Source organism: Pezoporus flaviventris, unplaced genomic scaffold (genome assembly GCF_033815535.1).
Source record: "Pezoporus flaviventris isolate CSIRO_AGI_PZ_B2104156 unplaced genomic scaffold, CSIRO_AGI_Pfla_v1 ptg000001l, whole genome shotgun sequence".
NCBI classification, from domain to species: domain Eukaryota; kingdom Metazoa; phylum Chordata; class Aves; order Psittaciformes; family Psittacidae; genus Pezoporus; species Pezoporus flaviventris.
This window is the reverse complement of record NW_026892549.1, coordinates 54084405-54109870: the sequence shown is the minus strand read 5'-3', so window position 1 is coordinate 54109870 and position 25466 is coordinate 54084405. Positions and strand designations below refer to the sequence as shown.

The 25466-nt window shown below is 37.2% G+C and overlaps 1 protein-coding gene across 6 annotated transcripts in view; it reads right to left on the bottom strand.

Moving 5' to 3' along the window:
* The window catches only part of NCKAP1 (NCK associated protein 1), a 61256-nt gene that overhangs the window by 3115 nt on the left and 32675 nt on the right, over positions 1-25466 (bottom strand). For all 6 annotated transcript variants that reach the window (XM_061458033.1, XM_061458023.1, XM_061458058.1 and 3 more), the window contains 16 exons: positions 24771-24852; positions 24274-24332; positions 23380-23525; positions 22744-22876; positions 20888-21007; positions 20459-20598; positions 19206-19337; positions 16928-17146; positions 16460-16590; positions 15974-16071; positions 11196-11289; positions 10353-10435; positions 9812-9892; positions 6132-6225; positions 4494-4610; positions 1010-1119 (listed from right to left, as the gene is read on the bottom strand). In XM_061458033.1, the coding sequence (XP_061314017.1) occupies positions 1010-1119; positions 4494-4610; positions 6132-6225; positions 9812-9892; positions 10353-10435; positions 11196-11289; positions 15974-16071; positions 16460-16590; positions 16928-17146; positions 19206-19337; positions 20459-20598; positions 20888-21007; positions 22744-22876; positions 23380-23525; positions 24274-24332; positions 24771-24852 (1839 nt within the window). The remainder of the gene's footprint in view (positions 1-1009; positions 1120-4493; positions 4611-6131; positions 6226-9811; positions 9893-10352; positions 10436-11195; positions 11290-15973; positions 16072-16459; positions 16591-16927; positions 17147-19205; positions 19338-20458; positions 20599-20887; positions 21008-22743; positions 22877-23379; positions 23526-24273; positions 24333-24770; positions 24853-25466) is intronic.

Genomic DNA, 25466 nt, shown 5'->3' with positions numbered 1-25466 from the left:
GATTTTTTTTTTCTAAGGATTCCAGCAGCTTTCATTTTTAACCTTCTCTGAAGCATACAAATTCCTCTTCCCAAGTATCCCCATAACATCCTGCTATCAGAGAGTTACTGTTTCAGAAGGGCAGACATGTCAAAAGGTACAAACTCAAGAGCCACTCTGGAGTTACCATCCTTGAAAAAGTGAGCTAGAGTCCAACCCATCATGCAAAAAAGTCTGCTAGACAGAATCTTGATTTTATATGCACTGTACATTTCTTTTTCCAATCAAGGACCACATAATGTAAGAGCCAGTATATGCTAAAATACTAAAGATTATATTAAAATAAAAATTGTGACACTTGTACTGATTTGCTGCTGTTACCTTCCAATACCCCACAGAGCTGACTATTGCTAAAGGACTGCTACTCAATTTAATCTACATATTGATCTGCATTAATAATAATTATGTTGTTTTGTTACACACACACACACAATATTAATAATAATTAATAATGATTATCTCTTGTGCACCAAACCCAGATTTATATGAAATCACCTACACTGTGTCCTAAATTAGCATTACATTTTCTACTTGAATTTCAAATACTTCCTGAAGTCAACAGATATTTTTCTTGTTAAGATATGAATTTTACCCTATTGTCAGACCAAAAGCTTACTCACACCTGATTTTCTCCTAGTCAAAAATCAACACTTTATTATACAATAACTTTAGTTTCTCTGCCATCTGTAACAACAGGAAACTAAGTAACATGACAGACATTATGAAGCAGTACTGTTATTGGAGCAAATGCTGGTAAATTAATAATCATTCATGCTAATCTAAACCTTTATAGTATGCCTCTGTGATTAAGATTACTCATGGCTGATTGCCACTGTAAAGCTAACATTTGCCATGACAAACACATGCAAAATTTCATGACAGATTATGTATGGATTGAGGGGCATTAGGGGGCAAGAGTTTGTTCCCCTCTTTTTGGACAGGGCAGCTCTAGAAATGAAATTATACATACGGCCAAAAATTCTTTCAGACGGTCTTCAATGCTTCCCTTGTGGATGGTAAATAATGCTGCAGCAATCTGGTTGATAGCTTTTGCCAAGCAATGAATGTTGTTGCAATGCCCTGAACAAAAACATACAAATCACCTCAGCATTATGCTTGAAAGTAACAGTATGCTTTGGAAAACATCATGGAAAAGTAAATGAACTTGTCACAATGAAAAATAAATGTTTAGCATCTTACACAACGGGAGCAAAGCACTCTTTCACACTGAACTTGGCAACAGTTAAGCTACTAGAAGTACAGATCTCCCTTCTGAATGCTGTAATGGTCACAACAACCTGACAAAGATCTCTGTGGTTTTTAGAAATTAGGAAACATAGTATCTAGGAGGTTTATTTGTTTTCTACAAAACTTGAGAGTATTACCACTTGACTAGGCTAAAACGCCAAGTGGCAAGCAGGACTTTTTCAATCTAAATTGGCTATTTTTCTTTCCTCTGTGTAGATGAACATGGCATGATGCCCAGACAGCATTCACCCAAGACACCTACAAGAACTGGAGAACAAAATTGTTGAATTGCTCATTGCCATGCATAACATCTTGCCTAAAATTCACCCAGGCTTCAGACGCCTGGGGTATGATTAGATTATACCAGTTTTCAAAGACAGCAGAACAACTGCTCCTCAGTAAGTATCTCTTCCAGGCAAAGTTAAGTCAAATCTACCACTTTAAAACAAAACTAATAAACACCTGGGCAAGTACCTTGTGATAGTGCTAGCGTATGGAAAAAAGGTGGTCTCTGAAGGAGCTAACAAGTATTCATGCACTCAAGCATTGCTGGTTTTTACCAGTTTTTTCTGACCACTGCTGAGCACTGAACTCTTTTTCATTCAGTCATTTATCTTAACTCCAAAATCCCACTTAAACAACAAGGTCAGTAGACCCCATCACTCTACACATGAAAAATGATCACTATTGTTACTGAAAATGAATTTTTTCTGTCATTTTATTGCCCAGTTTACTCAGCATCATAATAATATCTACCTGCAGCTCTTCACTCCTCTAACACTCTCAATAACTTTATATGACACCAACATTTTCTCACCTCACTGTTCAGCCCCTGTTCCGGCTGCCTATGAATATGCTGATTAGTAGGTCCCAATGAGCATCTCTGTGGATCTCCACCAGCAGTCCCCCTTGTTCCCCCCTCCCTCCCAGCTGATACTCCTATTCCATCTCCTATTTTTAATTAAATATTGCTGCATGAATATACTAGTCCAAAAAAGAATCACAGAATCCCTTTCCTTCTACATCAGTCAAGAACACCTGTAGTGCTTGATTCTGCTGATACAAATTTGAATTTGTTTTTTGAGTGGCTGGCTTTTTTTAAGTGACTTCATTTTTTATGTCGCAGACTGTAGTCTGCAAGGGAATTCAGCTGAGGAACTGTTGTCTTCCAACAGCTTTCAAGTATTTAGAAACAACTATGTCTCTTGCAGACCAAGGTCATATTCTAGCCTCTAGACAACAAATTAGTTCTCTAGCCTGACATTTGACTAGCAGTTCAGACTTCTTACAGGGAACAAAAGAGTCTGAGACTTTATCTGGAGTTAGTAGAAGAAACAGGCTTAATCTTGAAGTAGGCAGAGAGAACACAGACATTGCTGAAACTGTCTAAGAACTGTTTGTATTCGGGAGGTATGCTTGCCAGATTAGAAGGCTGAAACTCCTTCAAATCCGTGACTTGTTCATGGATAAATTCAGGATTTCTCCAGGGAATTTTACTTCATAAAAAGCAGCATTTATGAAGTTCTCATTCTGGAAACAGCATCTATATTAAGTATCTAAAGCCAAGTGTTCTACAGTAACGGCAAAACACAAGAAAAAGTAGTCTCATGCAAGGCAGCCAGGACTGACAAGGTCTATCCCACTGGTTCAGTTAGTTTTGTAGAGTTAACAGATTTTATGCATTCCTTTTGCCAGACTCTTTCCTCTCAATAGATAAGAGCCCACTCAGGAAAGAATTCCATAGTACAGAGGCCACATGTCATAAAACCAGTAGCAACTCCTAACACAGGCTTATTTGAGTTCTAGATGTTACTTCTCTCCAGTCACAGTTTTGAGATCTTAACAACTGTACTTTTAGAACCCACTTGAAAACAAGGCTTTACCTGACTTCATGTTAAGTTACTGCATGTAAATAAAATCACAGAAACTGGAATATTTAAGCTACATGAAACAAAACAGACAGAAGATAAGAATTATATGTTGTTTCAGCCTGCTAAGAACCTGAGGGCTAAGATGGTCTTTGGAAGAGAGGAAGCCTGAGGAAGATGAGCCTGCATGAGTTCTTACCTGCTGGAGAACCTTACTCATGTGAGGTGCTGAGGGCTGAATGTGAAAATGTAATCACTGTTAAAAACCTTTAGTACTGTCCCCCTGGGCCATTTTTGAGACCCTGCAGTAGGTAAGATGCTTTTGAAGGAGAAACTGGTGCCACAAAGTGCTTCCAGGGGATTTATTTTACAAAACTATGAAGCAGTAGTATTTAAGAGATGCGCTCTTGAATCAAGTTCATTTGGAGTTAACAGATTCCTAATCTCTCAAAGTGAAGAATACAATTAACCCCCATTTAAGAAAACAATCTTGGGTCTCTCAAAAAAAGTGTTTTTAATATTACACTAAGTGACACAGAAGGCTTTCGGAAGTTCTGGTACTTTAAATTTTCAGAAGTTCAGACATTCTTTGAGAGCTAAATTTTGACTGGATTAAAAATAATGCAACCTGAAAGAAAAAAAAAAGTAGTAGAAAAAAACATGCTGTACCCAGTAAATGGCTGCAGAATAAACATGGTCTTTTATGCAAGCCGTGATACACATCACAAAGAAAATAGCTTGGACATCTCAAAGGTGACTTTTGTATGTGTTGGAACAGCTTTGTCAGTCCTTTTTTTCAACTTAGTCTGTGGATTACATGCAAAGAATTTCCTTGAGGCAAAGATTTTATTTTTAATAAGGAAGTTGACCTACTCTTAGGATATAATCCTGTTATATACAGCTTTCACCTTCCAGATTCTGTTTTAAAAAAATTATGCTTACTAATATGAACAGTTTTAAATATAGGAAAGATTCCTTGTATGACTGGCCCAAAGCCAATGTAAAGATTATTCAAACATCTACACTAACTAGTCTCACACTAACTAGTGTGGAATGTATACTCTAGCAATTCCACACACTAGGATGAGACTGCCCCCTACAGTTTTTTGACTGTTCTTATAATTTCAAGTGGAAGACTTGTTTTTCATATAAAGTTACCTTAAATAAGAGTTGAGTAAATGCTTTTTAAAGTAACTTTCAGACAAACTTTCCTGGATAAGGGCTAATTTAACTGGGTGTTGCATTTTATTCACTACAAAACATAATATTTAAAGCAAACGTATTCAAGAAACTACCAGGACTATTATGAAGGAACCATCACAGCTGAATCCACATTACCTTCAATGGCGGGGCTATACTGAGACATCACATTACTAGCCAAAGTCGGCAAGGAGACTGCCACAAAGACCATGAGAAGGCAAGCAATCTTATATTCTTCTTCTGGACTAATGTTTTCTAAAAACACAAAAACAATAAAGCTCTTTTAATTAAAAAAGTAACTTGCAGTATTTCCTTTCAACTGCAGGAAGTTCAGAATGTAAAATTTTGACAAAACTGAAATGTAAACCCAAGAACAACAAACTCAGTGTTTGTATTGTGAAAGGAGGAATATTATGTCAGTCTTGCCAAAAGACACAGGGTAGACACCTTTAAAAATGTTCCAGTTTGTTATCTATAAGAATGAAGGCAAGCTGCTACCACCCTAGCACTTCTAACAATTTAGTTACTAAGATTTTAATAGGCTGAGCAGAATGGTATTTTTTCATGTGCTTTGAGGTGAGCATTACTCTGGCAGTCTCTCTTTGGTGAATGAGCAGGTGATATGCACTCACCTCAATTCACACTAAAACCTTGTTTTCAAGAACAGCAGCATCACCATGCACAAGAATGAGATTACTTTCAGAAAAAGTAAACAGTTGGTGAAATACAGTACTCTTATCTGTGTAAACTGAATTACTAAAAACCAAGTATCTCAAACTGCAAAGGTAAGAATCAAAATATGAACTCATAACCCATCATGAAAATACACAGAAATTCCCTTTTTCACCCAGCTTAAACATTTCACAGCTAAACCACAGTGAAAATAATCTATTTTAAATGGTATTTCAGATTCTAGTTATCTTACAAAGAGACACCTACTTATATTATGCACATAATCGATATAAAATACACTTTTTTTGAGGTACACAAAGAAATTGTGCTTGACATTCAAGTTTGAATATTAAAATACTGCTTGAAATTAGCAGTGTTTTCTGCTCCCAAAAGATCTACTACTAAAGCAAGAAAAAACATTCATGATCTGATAACATTAACTTTCCATTACACACAGTGGGAAAAACAAACAATAAAGTAAAAAAAGCTGAAGACTGTCAGAGAGCACTTAAGAGTCTTAATTCATGCCTTCAAACCTGCCAGAGTAAACAAAACTGAAAAATTTAGACAGTGGTGCTTTAAAGTGAGTGAGAGGAAGCACTATACATGTCAGAACATTAATATGTTTATTTTAACATGTTTCCCCTTGTCAGCTCCATGTTAACACTTGCATAACACAGTGTTGCGAAGTTCACGAAGAGCAGCACTCTGGCATTTCAGATCCCAATATCTACTTACCTGACACAGACCTATTACACATCTGTAACAAAACTAATCATGTCCATAACTATTTACAATAGCGTCCTATTTTCATTGTCCTTAGATTACAGCAGTTTCCACCATTAGCTATCGAACAACTTCAACATGTACCCATCATGTATTTCTGGGTCAACAAGTTGATTTGGATGTGGTTGAGAAGATCCTCAAGCTAACACATCAGTAAGCAGCAGGCTTACATGTTCTTCTGCCATTTATAAAGTCTAAAGGAATATAAAGGACTCAAGATACAGATGTCTCCTCCCAGCATCTGAAACTTCTATGCCTTAGTGCATTTTTTTTTTCCTCCCTCTATTCTAACATGTTTTTTAATTTGGAACTTCCTACCTGATTTTTGGGAAGACAGTGCTACGACCAAGGCAGGATCAATCTCACAAGGCAATCCAGCAGCTGATGACAGTTCATATACATTCATTGCCACCTGAGGACCAGAAGAAAGGTAAGTACAACACTGAATGCTTTTGTGTAAACGTGATCAATCTGTCATGTTTAAAACGTTCATGTTAGTGTCTGAGGCACGGAGGAATTGCAGATACTTGGCTATATAAAGGTAAAGAGACTCTAGATTTTGGTTGTTTCTAACCTACACTGAACAGCTGGGTCAGTACTTTGAGTATTTTGTACTTTGAGTAGTTTTTACTTTTGAGTATTTTTTAGTACTTTGAGTATTAGATTTTCTTTTTGTCAAGCCAAACAAAGCTTGTATAATTTTCAACACTACCTCTAAAGCAAACATCCTGACTTTGAATCAGCCATTTCTACATATTTCTTTACTGTTCAAAAGAAACTAACATTTTCTTTACTAGATCTAAAGTATCAGCTAACCTCTGCAAATACAGCATTTTTAGACAAAAACCAAAAGTCAATCTAGTGAAAAAGTGAGGCAGAAATCTTACAACAGTCAAATTTCATATACATTCAGTGTCCAGGAATTCCAAGTGCCAAGAATTAGACTCTACGTGGCCCCAACAATAACATCTTGAAATGTATTCCATTTTCCACAGCGCATCCCAGGCTGTATCTTTCATTGCTATTAACAAATGTTCCACAGTTCTCTTTTCCCAATTTACATCTTGGACAATATATCTGAAGCTGTAGCTCAGCAGAATCTCTGAAAAAGCAACTTTACACCAATTACAAAAGACTACAGGGAATGTAAGCAATGTGTCTTATATGTGAGACGTGTTACACTTTGCCCATAAATCCTCACATATAGCTCTATCAGTTGCACATAGGAGATACTGTGCAGACTAACCTTATCCGTGTGCTTTAGCCTGGCTACTCAAGGACAAGTTCTGATATGAAAAGCACACAATATGAAAAGTATTGTTTAGTAAATGCTATGCCACCAGCAGGGCTTATCATATTAGCCTGGGTACAGTCCTGCATTAAAAGAATTACAGAGCATCCGGACAGGAGCTAATTCACAATGAAGTGGCTAATGAGCAAGAGTGGAACAAATGCAAGCCTGCTTCTAAAAGCCTGTGTAGACATCCCAATAATTTAATATTAAAAACCCCAAGTAAACAAAAGGAGAAGAAACCCCCATTTCACCAGTTACCCCAAATCGTAAGTTTCAGGGACACCAAAATAGGAATAAGACTTCATAAAATACATTCATTGGATATGAAAATAAAAATAACATTTCGTAACAAGTATTTATTCCATCAACAGCTTTAAAGCTATTCACGCTCTGCTTGGTAAATTCAGTACATAGGAAATTACTAAGTCCTAAAATATGCCCAATTACAACTTATTGGGCAATTATCCCAGTAAGCTGTATATTGTACAAAGCCTTATAAAGATCTGTCTGTTGACATGCTTTCATTTAAGTGAAAAAACCCAACCCTGACTTATTGTCCTAAAAGAAGCCTTTGTTGCCTACAACTGTACTGCTGTATGAGAAAAGGCCAGGAGAAAGCTCAATGAACTGCCGATTGTCCACAGGGCTTAATTGTTAGCAGGCTCATAGCACAGCTCTGGCCCTTCCAACAGGATGTTTTCAAGACAAAGCTTGGGCAGAGTGGCTGGGTAGCACATGTCAGAGTTCCCAGTATTCCCAGCAGGCACTACGGACAAGATTACATAGGTTTGGCTCCTTCTCCATGCACAGTCCTCCAATGTTATCCAGCAAGCTATGTACTCTCAAACAAGCTTACATGGCATCATGCCACACCACAAGACATGACATCTGTGTTGGTATCATGCAACCAGCCTGGTGGACTGTACGACAGCACTCATTTGTTTGAGACACTTGGAGCTAGGAAACATACACACACAAAGTATATTCAGAAATCACAGCAGAACTACAGCAGACTCAGAGAGGGCCAACAGCCAGATACTACATGAAGCAGACAACTAGGTGGTGCTACGAAGCAGAGAACAGTCCTCAGCATGGTTTCATTTACAATTAGATAGCTTTTTTTCCCATCCAATTGTTTCAGTGACTTCCCCAAAGAGAAGCAGCAAATACTATACTTTTTCATACCTGCTGACACAAATGAGTTCAGTGGTATCTTTAGAGATCCACTGAGATGTTTCAAGTTATCTGTTGGCATCAGCTTAAAAATATTAATGGTAAAATACTGCCTTCAATGATTAGTATTGCAGCCTTTACCCCACCGTATCTTTCAGCACCCCTTTGATACCACAGGGTGTCTAGTAGGAGGTATGGAGGTCTTTCTAAAAATATCAAGCAAAGCAAGCAGTGAATTTCCCTTCTCATTTCTTTTGCATACTGATTCCTCAAGTTCAATAACGGAACAGGATGTTTTGGTGATCAGTGATTTTCCCTGTAACTAAAGGCGAGAATTACAAAAAGGCTGAGAAGTGGAAAGGAACTTACATAATTTAGATACAATTTTTATCATGAGCCAGTATCCTCTAAGTTTAATTTTCCATTGCATTTCCACAGAATTCCTCTACTATTATATGAAATCCAGTCTTTTCTGGGACATCAAACATTTATGGCCGATTTATCAGCATTGTGAGTTTCAAAGAGCACACGATAATATTTGGGAATGAAATAGCACACATGAAGTTTCAGTAACTTATATTTTTCATGCAATCTCTGACTCATTTTCAAGACAGACTGCCAAACCCTCTTCTGAAATCATGAGGCCTACAATAATGGACTTGAACTTTTACAGAGGGGAAAGATGTTTTCTATTTAGTGAATCTTCATACCCAAGAGAACTGTAGTTTCTTTCCTCAAGAGTAAACTGCAACACGTAAACCTGAACTTCAGGAATAACAATATATTCCGTTGCTCAAAACCCATACTTCGTTCAAGAGCAGACTTTTGAAACTTGTTTCTGTGGAAGTGAATCAAGAGTTGCACAACGTATATCCCACTACCCATTTTCCGCAAATCAAACTGCCATGATACCATTACCATTAAGAACCCTGCAAATCTTCATAGGCCATATGACAATAACAGATTAAAAATCAGCTAGGCTTCAGGTACCGTGCGTACCTCTCCAAGAGCCATGTGATGTAATGGCACAGGTTTCTGGATTGAAACATGCTACCATTCAGAAGCAAAGCACCTGATTTAGGCTGCTAACTTTTTTTCCCAAACATTTTAGACAGTGAGCTCATACATATTTTTAATTTAATGTCAAAATCAGACTTGCAGCTTTACACGCATAGAGCTCCAACCACAGAGTCCTTGAAACATCTAGTTTTACCAGTTATGCTGCTCACAGTAAGAAGCAGCTCAGTGTTGTTCTATCACTTAGTCATAATAAATTTCTGTTCTTAGTTCTTTCCATCAGAGTTTTCAAATGTGGTCACAACCAGAGACTCATGCTTACCCTATCAGTTATTTGTTGGGTTTTATTCCCCAGAACAGTAGGAGGCTGCAGATGCAGGACTACTTAGCAGTTTGTAAGAAAAGGGTGTTCTTTGTTTTTTTGATTTTTCACACCAAGCATGGAAGTCTTGCCCCTTAAGTATTTTCAGTAAGCTCCAAAAATGACTCCATCACCCTCTAGGCCAAACATTACCTTCATGTCAGTCTCTCTTGGAATGTGATCTTTAAAGTCCTCGATGGAACTTACAAGGAAAGGAATGTGGTACGATAAGACCTAAGAGAGACAAACACAAAATGAGAAAAAATACTTCCCATGTTAATGGTCAATTAGACACTACCATTACCTTACTGGACTAGAATTTTTTCGAGTTTTTATTTTACACATTAATTTGGTTTTAGATTTAAGACATTAAAGCCTAATAAACACAAAATCAAGCTGTTTGCAAACAAAGGGAAATGAAAGCTTTTAAAAGGTACTAAAGACAGAAAACACTGAGGCATGCTCAAACTAAAACCTGTATGTTTTAACGTAACATTTCTCTGAACAGTACTCAAAAAATAGATTCTCCCATCCCCAACTTCCAGTTTAGAGTTCAGTTATGACTGAGTATTGCCATTTTACCCACATACCAGCCTCTTAAGAGGTAGAATTTCTAAACAGTGAAGCTTCAAATACCCTGTAATTCCATTAAACCCAATGAAACTTATTCAGAACGTATTCAGTTATTTCTTACATCTCTAAGTGCTTCCTGTGCCAAGGACCGAAAAGACAAGATAACACCAATAATTGTCATTCTCTTCAGAACACTGTCAACAGCTGAAAAGAGAACAACAGTGAACAAGAACATGTTGATCTTTACAAGCTCAATAATTCAAAAACCAGAAAGAAAACATTCACCGAAATACTGAAAAAGGAAAGGTACTTAAACAATGGCATTCCTTAAAAGTGCTAAAATAAACAGTGCTAAAGCACGTTTTTATAGCTGAGTTGACAATGGGATTTTCAGAATACCACTGTTAACCACTTACTGGAATAAGCCTCCTTAACATGCAGCTGACAATACTGGATGCTAACATTAGTTCTGTGTTTTCTTGAGGCCAAAAATGTCTACAATAATTATTTTCATTTAAAATGTTTATGTTAATTACCTGTTAAAGCCCTTAAAAATAATGCAGTAATTTACACTGTGTTGCAATCAGAACAGAAACCTGTGTCAAAAAAACCTGTGTTTTATATTTGTTTTCTACAGCCATACACCTCATTTGCAGATCACTGCTGTTACAGCTACGTGTTATCATTCCTGAAAAGACACTCAAAGCTCACCACTACTATAATGCCCTAATTAACACTAAATCTCATTAACTAAATTAGCACTAATTAACACTAAATCTCATTTTGCCTGTATATGAAAAGACTAGAAAATTTTTAAAAGATGAACTGGTTTATATGACTGCGCTTTTTTTTTTTGGTGTTTTAGTATACCTGATACAGAAAAGCAATTTTTCTTATTTTCTTTACAAAGGGCAAGATAAAAACACAATTCTGTATCCTTATTAGGACCCTGCTAGTTACCCACATGATAATCTTTTAAAGAGTGCTGCCATCTGGTCTGGCTTGTCGAAGCTGGTCCTCATTTGTGTGAGAACTTCAACATTCTCCACCACAAGTTTCTAAAAAGAAGAAAGGATTCAGGTCAGCTATACATTTGAGCATGTTAAAAGGATAAATAAACTGTGTCGGATGTTTCAGTCTGGCACAGAGACAACCAAACTCATGGAATACAGATGTTTTCTAATGGGACTACAATATCAGTATTATCACCAGGCACTACTCAACACAAAAGCAAGCTCTGAAATAAAATGCAGAGGATTAGATACCCCTTGGAACATGATATTTATATTCAACAATGTGTAGAACTTCTTAAAGCAAGGGATTGAAGCTCAGTGAAACAAGTCAACATCTCCTCACGCTATTCAGCTTTTTATAAGAAGAGTATACATATATCAAGAAATATAGAGATTCACAAAATAATCCATTCTTCTGGATTGCTCTTTCCACTAGTTATGCTGTAAGGATTAGAAATTTAATGGTAGTAAAGTTGAAAAATGGCATTAAGAATGTAAGAGTCAGATTGTTACATCTTAGTGCAGTTTACTTGAAATTTTCTTCCACTAAAATGTAAAATAAAAACAAAGACATTCATTCAAGTTCCAACACCTTAGCCTGAAACAGTTAAATTCAAGTGCAATATTCTTCATGTCAGTTTGACCGAAAGAGAATGCATGTCTGTTTCCAATTTGTAACTGCTCTCATTCATGCCACTTGGGGTAAATTCGGTAACTTTCCTAAGATCATTCTCCAAATATGTATCAGATTTAAATTTAAATTACAGAGATTGAATAATCACATCTATAAAATGTCAGATCCAAAATGGGTTTCTTGCTAACTGAGGAATTTACGTTGTGCCAAGTAGTATTTCTAAATCTCTTGAAGCAAGAAACAGTACTTTATTCTTACATAAAAAATATTTTTTAGTTTGAATGCAAAGTATTCTATTTCAGAAGTGGAAAACATTATCTCTGTTTAGGTAGAGGACAACCAGCAGTCAAGAAAATGTAGGTATCTTGCGTGTTTTTAAGCATTAAATGAAGTGTTTCCTTTCATTTTAGTGCTTTGTATACTAAACAGTATCAACAGAAAAGAACTGAAAGATAGAGGAAGAAAACAAGATATTCTGGATTGGGGAGGATCCTCCAAAGTGATTATTAATAGTTTTCTTTTTCAAGTAGGTGGGTTCCCATATATCTTAATTACCAGGCAGCACAAAGGGAGCAATGAAAAGGGATCAGGAAGAATCTAATGTACATCAAACATATAGGCCACTATAAGCATGGCACATAAGATATATCATATAAAAATCTAATAGAAGACATAGCTGCACAAACCTACTACTAAGGATCCAAGAGTGTCTGATATGTGATAGTTCTACCTGCTTTAATAGTTTTATTTTACTTCACTTCAACCCACGCTGAAAACAGGGCAGAACATAGCAACTGGCAAGCAGGGAAATTAATTTTAGATTAAGTATTCCTATGACTACAGAAAGAGTAAAAAACAATGCAACTTCAATTATAATGCTGCTGTGAAAGCAGTGGTGGTCTATGTTTACCCCCATCTCCCAGTCAAGCAGCCTGCGCAAAGCAAATCTGTCCAACAGCACAGACCTCTCGGATTCATTGTGTCATGGTCGTGCTATTACCATATGCTCAAATGTACTCATAATCCACCCTGTCTTCCCACTTTTATCTTTCTTGTCTTCAGTAAGAAGCAAGGATAGAAGTAACCTATACAAGATGTAGCAAACTAGCCACCTCCAAGAACGTGTGCACATGTGCACGCAGACACAAAAGATGTACTTCTATGCTGAAAGCTAAAGTGATACTGGTGTGCACTGAAATAAAGATGGTCAATTTTAAACCAACTGATGTATCGGAAGTTGGCAGAAGTGCCACATTTAATTTAAATCCCACAAAGCTCTCCAGAATGCAAGACTGAAGGCAACAGCCCACGCACATTGTTACTGAGTCAAGCTTTCAGCTTTACCAGCGTATTAGTTTAAGGTTTAAAAGGAATGGGCTGAATACAGTTTGAGTAGTTACTTAAATGAGGCAAACTTTCTCTCCTTGCCCCAGTCTTAAAACTTCAGAAATAAAACCAACACCTGGTCCCACAGCAGGAAGCAAAGCAAGCATGTTGAACCCTACTCTTAATAAACTCCTTATTCTATCCTCTTGTTGCTTCCTTCTCCCAAACACAGATGTTTCTCAGTGCTCTTTTGCTAAGCCAAATGCATCTCAGCCAAACAGACGAACATTTTATTACTTAATTTTTTCTCTCCAAATATGTAGTCATGTGCATGGGGATCTACATTATGTTCTGCTTATCCTTAGCAGCACCAGAAAAAAAGCACAAAAATACTACTTAAAGTTGCTTTTTTAAAAAAAGAAAAAAAATCTACAGTATCAGTCGTGCTGGTTTTGAGGATGTATGACAACTCCACAGGGAGTGAACAAACACTTGCCTTCAAAAGTAAACAGGGGAGATTTACATTAGATGTAAGGAAGAAGTTCTTCCCTGTGAGGGTGCTGAGGCGCTGGCACAGGGTGCCCAGAGAAGCTGTGGCTGCTCCATCCCTGGCAGTGCTCAAGGCCAGGTTGGACGGGGCTTGGAGCAACCTGCTCTAGTGGAAGGTGTCCCTGCCCATGGCAGGGGGTTAGAACTGGGTGAGCTTTAAGGTCCCTTCCAATTCAAACTGGTCTGTGGTTCTATGAAACACAGCAGCAGCCAACTAACAGCTACCCAATGGCTTTGTGTTCTACTTGAAATGCAACAGATATCAATTTATGCATGACCGGGAGTTACAAAATTTAACTGTAAAAACAGTGTTGTCACCTGGAGAGTCTTATCCTGAAACTCAAAAATTGGACTGTAATCAACTGCCCTGGCTGGCTGGTCATTCAGGTATCTGCACACTCTTCTGCAGTGGCTTGGAAAACATGAGCAGCCCCTTTCCTTGAGCTGTGACACTGAATAAAGGCTTCAAATCATTTAGGGCATCCTACATCCTAGCAACTCAGCAGCACTGAAATTCACAGTGTTTACAGAGAAAACAAGACCTTTGAAACTATAAAATTGGATATATTAAAACCACACACCTTTAAAGGCCCAGTATGTTAGTAATAATAAATTGTTGAAGAAAAAAAAGAAAGAGAAGGTTCATTAGATCTCTTAAGCATTCTGAACTGAACATGAGCCAGCAGTGTTTGCTCACAGCCCAGAAAGCCAACCGTATCCTGAGCTGCATCAAAACAAGCATGACCAGCAGGTCGAAGGAGGCGATCCTGCCCCTCTGCTCTTGTGAGACCTCACTTGGAGTACTGTGTACAGTTCTGGTGTCCTCAACATAGGGACATGGAGCTGTTGGAGCAAGCCAGTGGAGGCCATGAGCATGATAAGGGGACTCAAGCACATCTCATATGAAGACAGGCTGAGAGAGTTGGAGCTGTTCAGCCTGGAAGAGGGAAGGCTGGATGGAGACCTCATAGCAGCCTTCGAATATCTGAAGGGGGCCTACAAGGATGCTGGAGAAGGACTCTTCATCAGGCATTGTAGTGACCAAGCAAGGGGTTTAAACTTAAACAGAGGAAATTCAGGTTAGACATTAGGAACAAGCTCTTTACTGTGAAGGTGGTGAGGCACTGGAATGGGTTGCCCAAGGAAGCTGTGAATGCTCCATCCACTGCAGAGATCAAGGCCAGATTGGGCGGAGCCCTGGGTGTTTTTAGTGTGAGGTGTGCCTTCCCATTGCAGGGGGTTTGGAACTGGAAGAGCTTTAAGGTCCCTTCCAAACCAACCATTCTGTGATTTATGTGTATTTTTTAAACAGCGTGTATGAATCATTACAAAAATGCCCTTATTGTAATAAGGGTTTAAATAAATTAAAAATTATGAGCTGTAATACCATCCTGGAATTTAATTCAGAACTGGCACTAAAGTCAGCCAAAAGCAAATACGTGCTTAGTGACATTTTTATAGTATGACTATCCAGGGATAGTAGTACACGTTATTAAATCTATTAAAACCTCTTTCCAAAAAAAGTTAAAGAGGCACCAAGTGCTTCCTTTGTCATTATTTGCTGTTCTGAGTATACATGCAACTAGCTTCCCTGACATGTCCATACTTCCCGTATTTTTTCATAGCACCAAGTTTATCATTTGTTGGTGTTGCTGAGACAATCAGGTTATTATTTATCAGAATACAGACAATTATAATAAATTGATACACCTCAGCCAGAGCAAAAGATGTATCTAAACCCAAGGAAAAATAACAAAGAAAAAAGACCTGAAGTCTCCCATCCATGCAAACTGAACAGCAGGTGCTAACACGCATGGTAAAGAAAGTAAGTCCTTATAGATGACTGACACATGAGATTTTCATGCTGATTTTTGAGAATCAACAACTTGAGCAGGTGCTTCACAAGTGCCTGGAGATATTGAAAAGCCTATCTCTTCCCACTGGTGATACAAAGAGACTTGACTCCTAACTTAGGGTATCCAAGGTAGAAATCAACAGAGCTTGCATGATGTCCTGTCCATTCACCTGCTGAAGACTCTGGGATACACACATACACATGCAAGTGTACTACAAAGTAAGAGTAAAATTCACAGTTTTATCCGTTTGCTTGATGCAGTCATTTCACAAAGATGGACTGCAGAAACACAGCTATGGAATATCCTAAAGGAAGCTTAAACGGACAACTACTCGCCTTCCCACCCACCAACTTCTCAAGGTTACCTTAAGCTCAGCAACCTGTGAAGAAATGTGCCACATCAGACTTTCACTTAGGAACTTCATGCCATATGGTCCCAGAAGTTCAGAAAGGGCTCTCATTTCTGAGAAATAAACAAAATGTTCTACTTCAAACATTCCTTCAATTATTTGATGCTTATCATTTATCTAGCACTTATATTTTAACTGCAAAAGTATTTTACCACAAAATAGAACTTCAGATATGAGAACCTGTAACATAACTGAAGCAGCAGCCAACAACACATCGTAGGCCTATCTCTGTAAAATAAATGCAACAACCATATTTTGATCAAAAACAGGAAAAGCAAACTCCCTTGAGACATTGAGGCAGCATGAATAGAAAGTATTTTAAATACTACTGAAGGTTACGAAATACTCTCTGTAATAGAATGCTCTAGCAGTAGCTGTTATTCCAAATACTCAAGCACAGGGTAACTATCCCTCACATGCAGTGGAAATATCAAAGTTTACCTGATATGTCAGAGTACTCCTCAGCATTAAATGTCAGCTCATTTTCTGTAGGCAAATTCACAAATGCTTTCATGGCTGGAAAATAGGCTATGTGACCATTGCTGACTTGCCGTAGCAAAGTTTCCAAATACCTTGGCAGAAAGGGAAGAAGTTTTAGATGAAAAGACACATGCTCACCAATACTGTATAGAGGTGAAGTGTGTTCGTTTGAAAATGGACAGCAAAGCCTGTAAACTAAAGTTTTACTTTCATAGTTCAACTGTTATCTGTATCTTACTCTACATTTCCGCCCTATAAAACATACATTTCACAACATGCAAACCCGGAAGTGCTTTATAAGGTAATGGGAGAAGTAAACTCAAGTTGCAAACTTAAGAACATTTCTAACTCCACTTCTCCAATTGCAGACATTTTATTAAATAAAAATAATATAAAAATATGTTACAAGTGTTCATATAAATTACTTACCAATTTGTGTACAGACTGGTAATGGTTGGCTCACCATGACTATCTAAATGCTGGGTTTGCTGAAGCAGAACATTGTTAAATACTCGTGTGATGTCGATCTGTACATAATTTTCTATTGACTGGAGGACTGTCATATAGGCTCTTACACTGGTTAACAGCTCTGAAGGCTTTGCAATCTCTTGTGTTGCTTGATTATACATAGTCATTCCAACAATTGACCTTAGAGAAACAAATTGCATTTATTAAAATTCAGAGACAAAGATGCAGCTATAAAAACGATTTTGTATTCAAAGCTTTTACCTGAAAACATACTACACCAGCACTTTTAAAATTAGCTCTAGATGCTGAAGACAAGTGTATTTGTGGTTCCAGCAAAAATTTCATGACACTGAGATATTCACCAAGCATTTTTTAAATAAAACTTTACCCATATATGTAAGGGCAATCCACAACATGGAAGACCTATTTATCAAAGTAGTTGTTAATATAGTAAAGGTCTTTTTAAATGCAAAACTTCCAGGAAATGTAAAATCAATGACGTATTAAAGTGTTCAAAGCATAGTAACTAATGCAAAAATTCTTTGACCACAGTTGCTGTCGTAGTTTTAGTTTGAAGTATCTGTCAAAAAATCATATAATTACGTACTGAAAACATTCAAAGCAAATCTAGCTTGTGTTGCTTTGCGCAAGTATTTAGAGGCATGTCTTACTATTTCGTAATAATAACTGTGCCTACTGTATTTGGGCACCTAAACAAAGGCACAGACCATACCACCGAATCTCCTTTCTGCCCCAGCTCACACAGTATTAAAAAAAACCAAAACAACAACAAAAAAAAAACCCCTTGAAAGATCCCTCGAAAGATCCCTTTTGCAATACAGATAAGCTTTCCTAGAGCATCCTTTTTTCTCGTTTTAATTACATTTTAACTGTTCTAAATAACTTTTCGGAAACAATACTTGTAGCATTCATTTTAGGGTTATAATGGTCTCAGACTTTCAGAACTAAGCTCCTGAATGGTGTGTACTTTTCTAAGGCAGAACAGCAACTACAACAACAAAAAGAAATCAGTACCTTCATCAGAGGTGAACAGAAGAGTTATTCTAGAGGAGGAGATGAGCTTATTTAATTAAATTTTTGTTTGGAAATGCGTATTTTCACAAGTTTCTCTTGTTTTAAAATCAATTCAAAATTGTTACAATTACAAGATCAAGTAGCATAATAATAATCTCTAGTCCTATCATACATAAAAGAGCAGGTTAAAACAGGAAACAAAAAAAACCTCCTAACACTAAACCACAATTTATTCAAAAGTCAACTGTAAACCTCTGGAAGAAATGACACTTAAATAGCTGAAAATAATTATAAAGGAACATTTACTCTGTTTGGCTTGTGAGTCAGGGCTGAAGCCACAGGCTTCAGATTTTCAGAGACTGCTTTCCTTTTCCTTGCCTCATGAACAAAATGAGATTTGTCAGCCAACCTCCCCCTCAAATTAAAAAAATACGCACAAGTGACCACCACTGGTTTAAATTCACAAATCTGAAGATTACAGCTGACTTCTTCTAAAGCCGTGAAGTTATCTTCATTTTATGCCACCCTGTCTTATGCGAAAGATGAAGTGCTCTAATGACCTAATACTATGTCTTGATAATTAAAACTTATGTCTCATGCTCTGCTCGAAAAATATATGCCTAGCAATCCTTGGCGTAAAATACAACTATTTGATTGTTGGCTGTTTTAATATGAAATCCTCTCCAGAAATTGCCATTTGTCTATTTCTGTAAGTAGCAATGGGAAGATCAAGGTAAAAACACAGGAATATCAACTGGCAACACTTTTTTATTTTAAGAAAAAAGGTAATTAAAATATCCTTTAATTTGGCCTTGCCAGGTCTTGGGTTCTCATTTTTAGATATCCTTTCTGCAAGCCAGTAAACTCAAACACTTAAGACAACCCAGCACTGTGCAAAAGAATAGTGGGAAGAGAGTCCTTACACATGCCTAAAAATAGGCATCACCAAATCCTACAAAATACTCAGGACAAGGAATGCAGGATCAGACTGTTAAACAGGTGACATGTATTTCAACATATTTTGTTTTACAATAGGAACTATTGCATGTGTGCACATACAACTTAACTCATATAGCTGGGATTTCACTTCCAAGTTTCACTATCCACCTTTAAAAACTAGTTTTATGTAGTAAGTATACAACACTTCCAACAGCAAATCAGTAAAGACTTATCTTGTATAGGAATACTTCACAATATTTCTTACTTGGTAAAGCGGATTTCCAGGTGAGATGTTAAATACTCTCTTGGTGTAAACGTGTGTTCCCAAACCACCATGTTGGGTACGTAATTGATAGAGAAGCAGAGCTCAGAAAGTGCAGTGTGCAGTTTGTCCAGGCTTTAAGAACAGGCAACAAGAAATCAAATATTTAAAGAAACATTATGGAAAGTACATGCTGGATGTAGGACACCAAAGAGCAGGTACGGCTCTAACTCCTCCTTTCAGTATCTTTTTCTGCTTTCAGACACTTTTCTAGCTTACTTAAAAAACAGCATTTTGGGTAAGAATGCATCCTACAGCTGCATACTGATTTGCATCACATAGAGTGATGCCAGATATATATACATATTTTTCCCCTCAAAAAACAACAGTCTGCAAAGGTGTTTTTTCCTAAGTGAGCTGAGCAATACAGTAATTATTGCTACTAGCTACTAAGAACGTAAAAATATCGGGGAAGGAATCTTAAGCTACAGTAAATTCTTTTCCCTCAACTTCTCCAGTCTTCACAGTTCACTGATGGTTGGCTGTTGCAACTGAGCAAAATCACTTCCTTTTCAGCAGTGTGTGTGCTTAGGCACTGCCAGCCACAGCACTAAATGTTTATTGCTTCCTTTTCTTAGATTCCTTCCTCTTCATACTTTTATAACTCTGATCTCTTCTAACAATTATCTTCTACCTTTTCCTCCCCTATCATCTCTTACACCCCAAACTGTAGGAATTAATCTTTCCTCTTATCTCTTTCAGGTGGTTTTTTTTTCTGGTTCTGTTATCAATTTGCTGGTGTTTTCAATTCTTCTCTAGCCACCAAAAAGGAAACCTCCAGCTGGTACAGGCACTGGAGCCCAAATGCATCCCAGCAGCTGAAGGCAGCAAACAGCCTTTTGGCAGCACTTCCAGCCCAGAGTGTGCATTACCTGGTTAACCCAGTTAAAGCAAGGCAGAAACCATCCACTCCTTGGACTCTCACAAAAATTAGTATGAATACACAGGAAACCTAGCTACAGCACTGGGATCCTTTCTGCTCAGGAAAGGAAACAGCCAAGGGATAAATTCAATGCATAATAGAATGCAGTCTCTATACAAGTAACAGACGCATCATATACTCACAAACTACAAAGCTGTTGTATTTACAGACAGTTAAACTCACCCAAATACATTAAGCAAGAAGCATTCAATATGCAGAACATACATATTTTGACTTGGTATTCAAGGTGAAAGGAACTGAAGAGGCAGCTTACTTTGTCACAACCAATCTATTTTTCCTCATGCTTTCTACTCCTGGTTTCTCCCTTTCGGGTTCTCCTTTCTTTCCGGTCTGTTTTTTTGACTTTTTGTTCACTGCTTGACTGATTGTTTTGGCACAATGCTTTGGCAGCAACTAGCAAACAAAAAGAAAGAGCCCCTCCAAATTAAAATCCATCTTTTCAGCAACCATGACATAGAAAATAAGCTTATGGTACAGGTGGAGATTTCACCACACAGGTAGCGCATTCTTCCTTGGACTAGTAACTAATTCTAGTACTAAAGTATTCCTCAAATCACCTATTTTATATACAGAAAAACTTCCCCAAAATGGGGGCAGGGAGGGAAGGCAAGCAGGAAGTAGAACCATAAAAATTCAGAAAGTTGAACAGAGAAAAATCTTAAAAGGAAACACAACTACTCACCTGATCACTCAGTGTACATTGTTCTGTGCAAATGTCTGTGATAAGATTTCGAGCTTGCTTAGCCATTTCATCCAAGAACATGTTGCACAAGGAAAGACTACGATCTCCAATATGATGTCGCTGTTAAAGAAGGAAACAAAAGGAAGCCTGATGGTCAGTTTCCCATTAGTCCTGGACTGAAAATAACAGTTCATTAAATCATATAACAATGGTATGAGAAATTATAAACTTATTAGCCCTCAATCTCAGCTCCAGGTTTTTTTTCTTTTGAAGTAACCATAGCATTTTCAAAGTCATGGACATGGCATATTATCACTAAAAATATTCTGCTTACTATATTTTGCAAAATACTTTCTGGAAAAGGGGCAAGTAAATTTTAAAAAGTAGGATTTCCTGGTTAATTTTGGACCAGATCTAGTTTAACGTATTCCATCCCCAAGGTTTCTGTTTAATCTCCTCTTCATTAATTTGTACCAGTACTAAATCTAGAAGAAAAAGAACATGAAACTTAAGTTGTAGTAAAAGCACAATGCCCTTCACACCACTGAAAAATAAGTAAATAAAATAAATAAAAATATCAATAATGAAGCCCTCCTGCATTCACTTCTGGATTTAGTTTGTCACTGGATCTGCACAAGCATAGTCTGTGCTTCACTAAAATCCTCCTTTCACCACCCAGGTTTGCTTTCTAACAGACACACCACCACACATGGTACACACTACAGCAAAGATTATTTTCCAGAATGATAATAATTACCAAGTTATACAATTCAGATATTGAATTCAAAGTTCTGCTGGCTGTGGCAGAATGTGCTTGCTGCAGCTGAATTCACAGTAACTAGTGTACGGGGCATTTTGGCTACTAATTCCTTACTGTTATTAGAATTGTTCTGAAAGACATTTCTTGTCCTGAAGGGAAGCTTTCCTGGAATCTTTTTAGGGTTTCTCTAGTATAAATAGAGTTTGCAGCTGTTTAAAGCAAAGTATACAGAGAAAATAATGATCTAGTCATACACTGAGATGGAGCTCAACAGAAGAGGATTTAATGTTTTAGTATGAAAAACCACATCATGCATATTACAATAGTTTTTATTCATCTAATTGAGATGAGCATTGCTAAGAATGAAACCACACTTTCATGAGCACTACACAAAACTGGTGAAGTTAACTCCCAGAGTAATTCCAAAGTCAATGGACATACAGGAAATGTACTAAAGGATCAATTTCATTACAACAAGAATAGAAAGAATTTCCTCAGAATTAAACTACTTCCTTTAACAAACAGTCCATTTCTTTCAGCAATACTCTGCATTTTTTCCTTTGTAGTTCTAACCAAGGAGGACTTGCATTACCTAGTTCTTACCAAAACAAGTGCCTGCATTACACCATATATCACTTGGGATTATTCTTTTTTGTTATAATTTTTTTAATCTTATTAAAGAAACGTTATTTAGAACAAGCCATACAGGACTCCCAACTTCCTATTTCCTTTTTCTAACTAGGAGCTTATAAACCACTTGAAAGCAAAACTGCTGCTTATAACTTTCAATAGGCATATGGGATTTATTAGCATCTAAGCCTGAATGACCCCAGAAAAGTCATCTAACCTTTGGACCTTAGCTTAATTTCTCTTTAGCGCAAAGATAATAATGCTTACTCATTTCAGAAAAGGATTTTGAGATCAGTGGATGGAGAACCACATAAGAAAGTATTGACTTATTTTACCTCCCTTTTTACCACTCTCCTCCCTTGAATCTTATCATACTGAAACAAATACCTTCTTGCAGTGTTCAGCTCTGGTCCTCTCTACTTTCAAAAGAGATGAAAATAACTAAGACAATATATTTAAAAATTACCTCTTCTGGGCACAGCTCATGGGTACAGCTCATAAAATGAGTACAAAGCAGTGGGAATGCAATTGAGTATCTTGACTGAGATGGAAGCTCCAAACACTGCTGAAACATCTTCTCAAAAGCACGACTATAAAAACTGATCAGAAATAGACATTTAAATGGAATATATACACACTTTTGCTGCAAACGAAGTCTGCTTCACATGCAAACATACTATTTGTGTCAAATTTGTGGTTATACCAAAAGCCATATCATGCTTTTGAAGTTGTTTATTATCTGCTTCTGCTTCTTACATATTTTACTTGCATTTCTCTATTACCATCATATTTTCACTCTGATGGTTGCCACACAAGCACTGCAAAAAAACTTGCACATTTTGCAAAAACATATTAAGGAACAATCTGCAAATGACTCCAGACAAATTATGTGACTGCTTGGAGAATCCCTGTGACAGTTCTTCAGAAATAGCTTCATTTGATAAAATTCATTTGATAAAATTAATTCTAATGGAAACTAGAAAGTCTCATTGATTCTCCCACTGGCCTATCTTCCTACCAAGTCTGCTATTTAAAAATGACACTTGCAAGGACAAACCAAACAATAAATAATAAAAAGCTTCTAGTCAGATTAGTAACATACCAAAATATAGAAAGATCTGAGGTTTCGACCAACATCTCCACCAAAGAATCCACCATTTTTGTGTGGAAGATGATTGTGTTCATCATCTTTCCTAGTTCTCTATGGTCTGCAAGACCAAGTGAAGCTTTAGAAACACTGGTGTAGGCCTAGAAAGACACAAGAAAAATGTTAAGATTGCATCTACAGCTGCCTTTTTTGCAAATTCCTTGTTATTGCCCAATACAAATGTTAAATGTTGACTATGCTATGCATAGGACACCTGTGTACTTCAAGACCATGGACAGACTATTTTATCTTTCCACTACAGCTTAAGAGCAAATTGCCTTTCAGTTGAGTCTCTGAACGTCACCCGAATACGACACCAATTCACAGATAAACCGCGGAACAAATTTATTGACAAAGCACTAACATGCACTTGTGAGCCCCCACTTTAACCACCAGGTTTTGCGAGGCAAGAAAATGTGTATTTTGAAAATATAAGAATAACGTGTCTACCAAAACTTGATACAATTGCTTTACAGTCTAAACAGTACACATACACATATCCCCTCTTTATAAAGTGGGGATATTGTTACTGCAATACACAGGAGTGATCTCACTGAACAGCCTCTACCTTCCCCTGGCTGGGCACAGCCTGTACAGTGCGCAGTCATCAACTGCTCATCCTCAAAACAGAACTGTTACAAACACCTCAAAGAATGACTTATAAAAAGCACACAATGCAGACAGCTACAAAATGTAGCAAATTATCTGTTTAAGTAATTGCCTGATTTTAAATAAATAGGTTCTTAGCCTGTCACCCACTTGCAGTGAGAGTAATCTAGAAGAGCAGTAATTTATTAAACATTTTAGTTTTAAGTTAGGAAAGTGTCACACATACTTACAAAGACTTACCTGCAATCTAAACCAATCTAGTCTCATTCCTCTGAAGTCAAACACCTCTCCATCCTCAACTGCATCACAGAAAAAAATATAGAACATACAACCTTTAGAAAAACAACTAAAAATTCCGATACGCTGTATCAGACCTTCTAAGAAACCCGAAAGTACTCAATCATTACTTGGGTGCTGAACCCCATGCATTTATCTACAAATTTCAGTCCAGCACAGCCATGCTAACAGAAGTCAAAATATTTAGATGAAGATGTGTGGGACATGCTTTCTAAATTAAAGGTAGGACTGCTTCCCAATAGCATTCTTCAAAAGCTCTGCCTATATAGAACTGCCCTGGGAAAGGGACACAACAAGCAGATATTGTCACAAACAAGAAACATGGGAACAAATTCAGTTTATGCAAGTTATCTCCTTCTACTGGTGGCATGAGACAAAAAGAGATGAAGCTTCCCAGAGGAATCTGCTATTCTGTTACCATTTTCCCAAGCTAAACTTACCTTGTTTCACACTTAGTGAAGTCATTGTGTTCACAAAAGACGACATGATAATTGATTCATCCTCTGGGCACACTGAAAGATTCTAAAATAAATGGTGTTGCTATTATTATTTAAAACTTGGTTTACAAAACAATGTCAATACCCATGCCCTATTTATCAGCTGTGCTCTGAAATGTACAAAAATTTACACAATTAAATTAATCCACAGAATATTTCAAATGGTGCTATTTAACAGCTTTCACTTTTCAACTCATTGCTTGATGACAGGAAAGCTTGCTTCCAAACCAGTATCTGCTCAAAATTGAAGTATCTGTCAGCAAACGTGCTCATGCACTTTTACACTGCTGTCACTTACAAACTGGACACCAAATATTTTCCTGTTACACAGCAGACACCAAACATTTTTCTGACCTCTACAGGCACCTGATTTGTCTGCAAAGAAAACTGGCTGTGGCAGGATATAGCGGAGCCCACATCAGCATTGCTTTGCTTCCCACAAGGCCCCCTCTCAGCAGTTTTATTACTAACCTTGACTTCAGTGACTGATACCACCTGAAATATTTTGTCAAAGTTTGCCACTTTTACAAAATGCAACAGTTCACAAAAAAGCAATTTCAGCAACTAATAATATCATATTTCTATTAAATAATATAATACAGAAATTTCTCATAATTCCAGCTGTGACCAATACTTTGA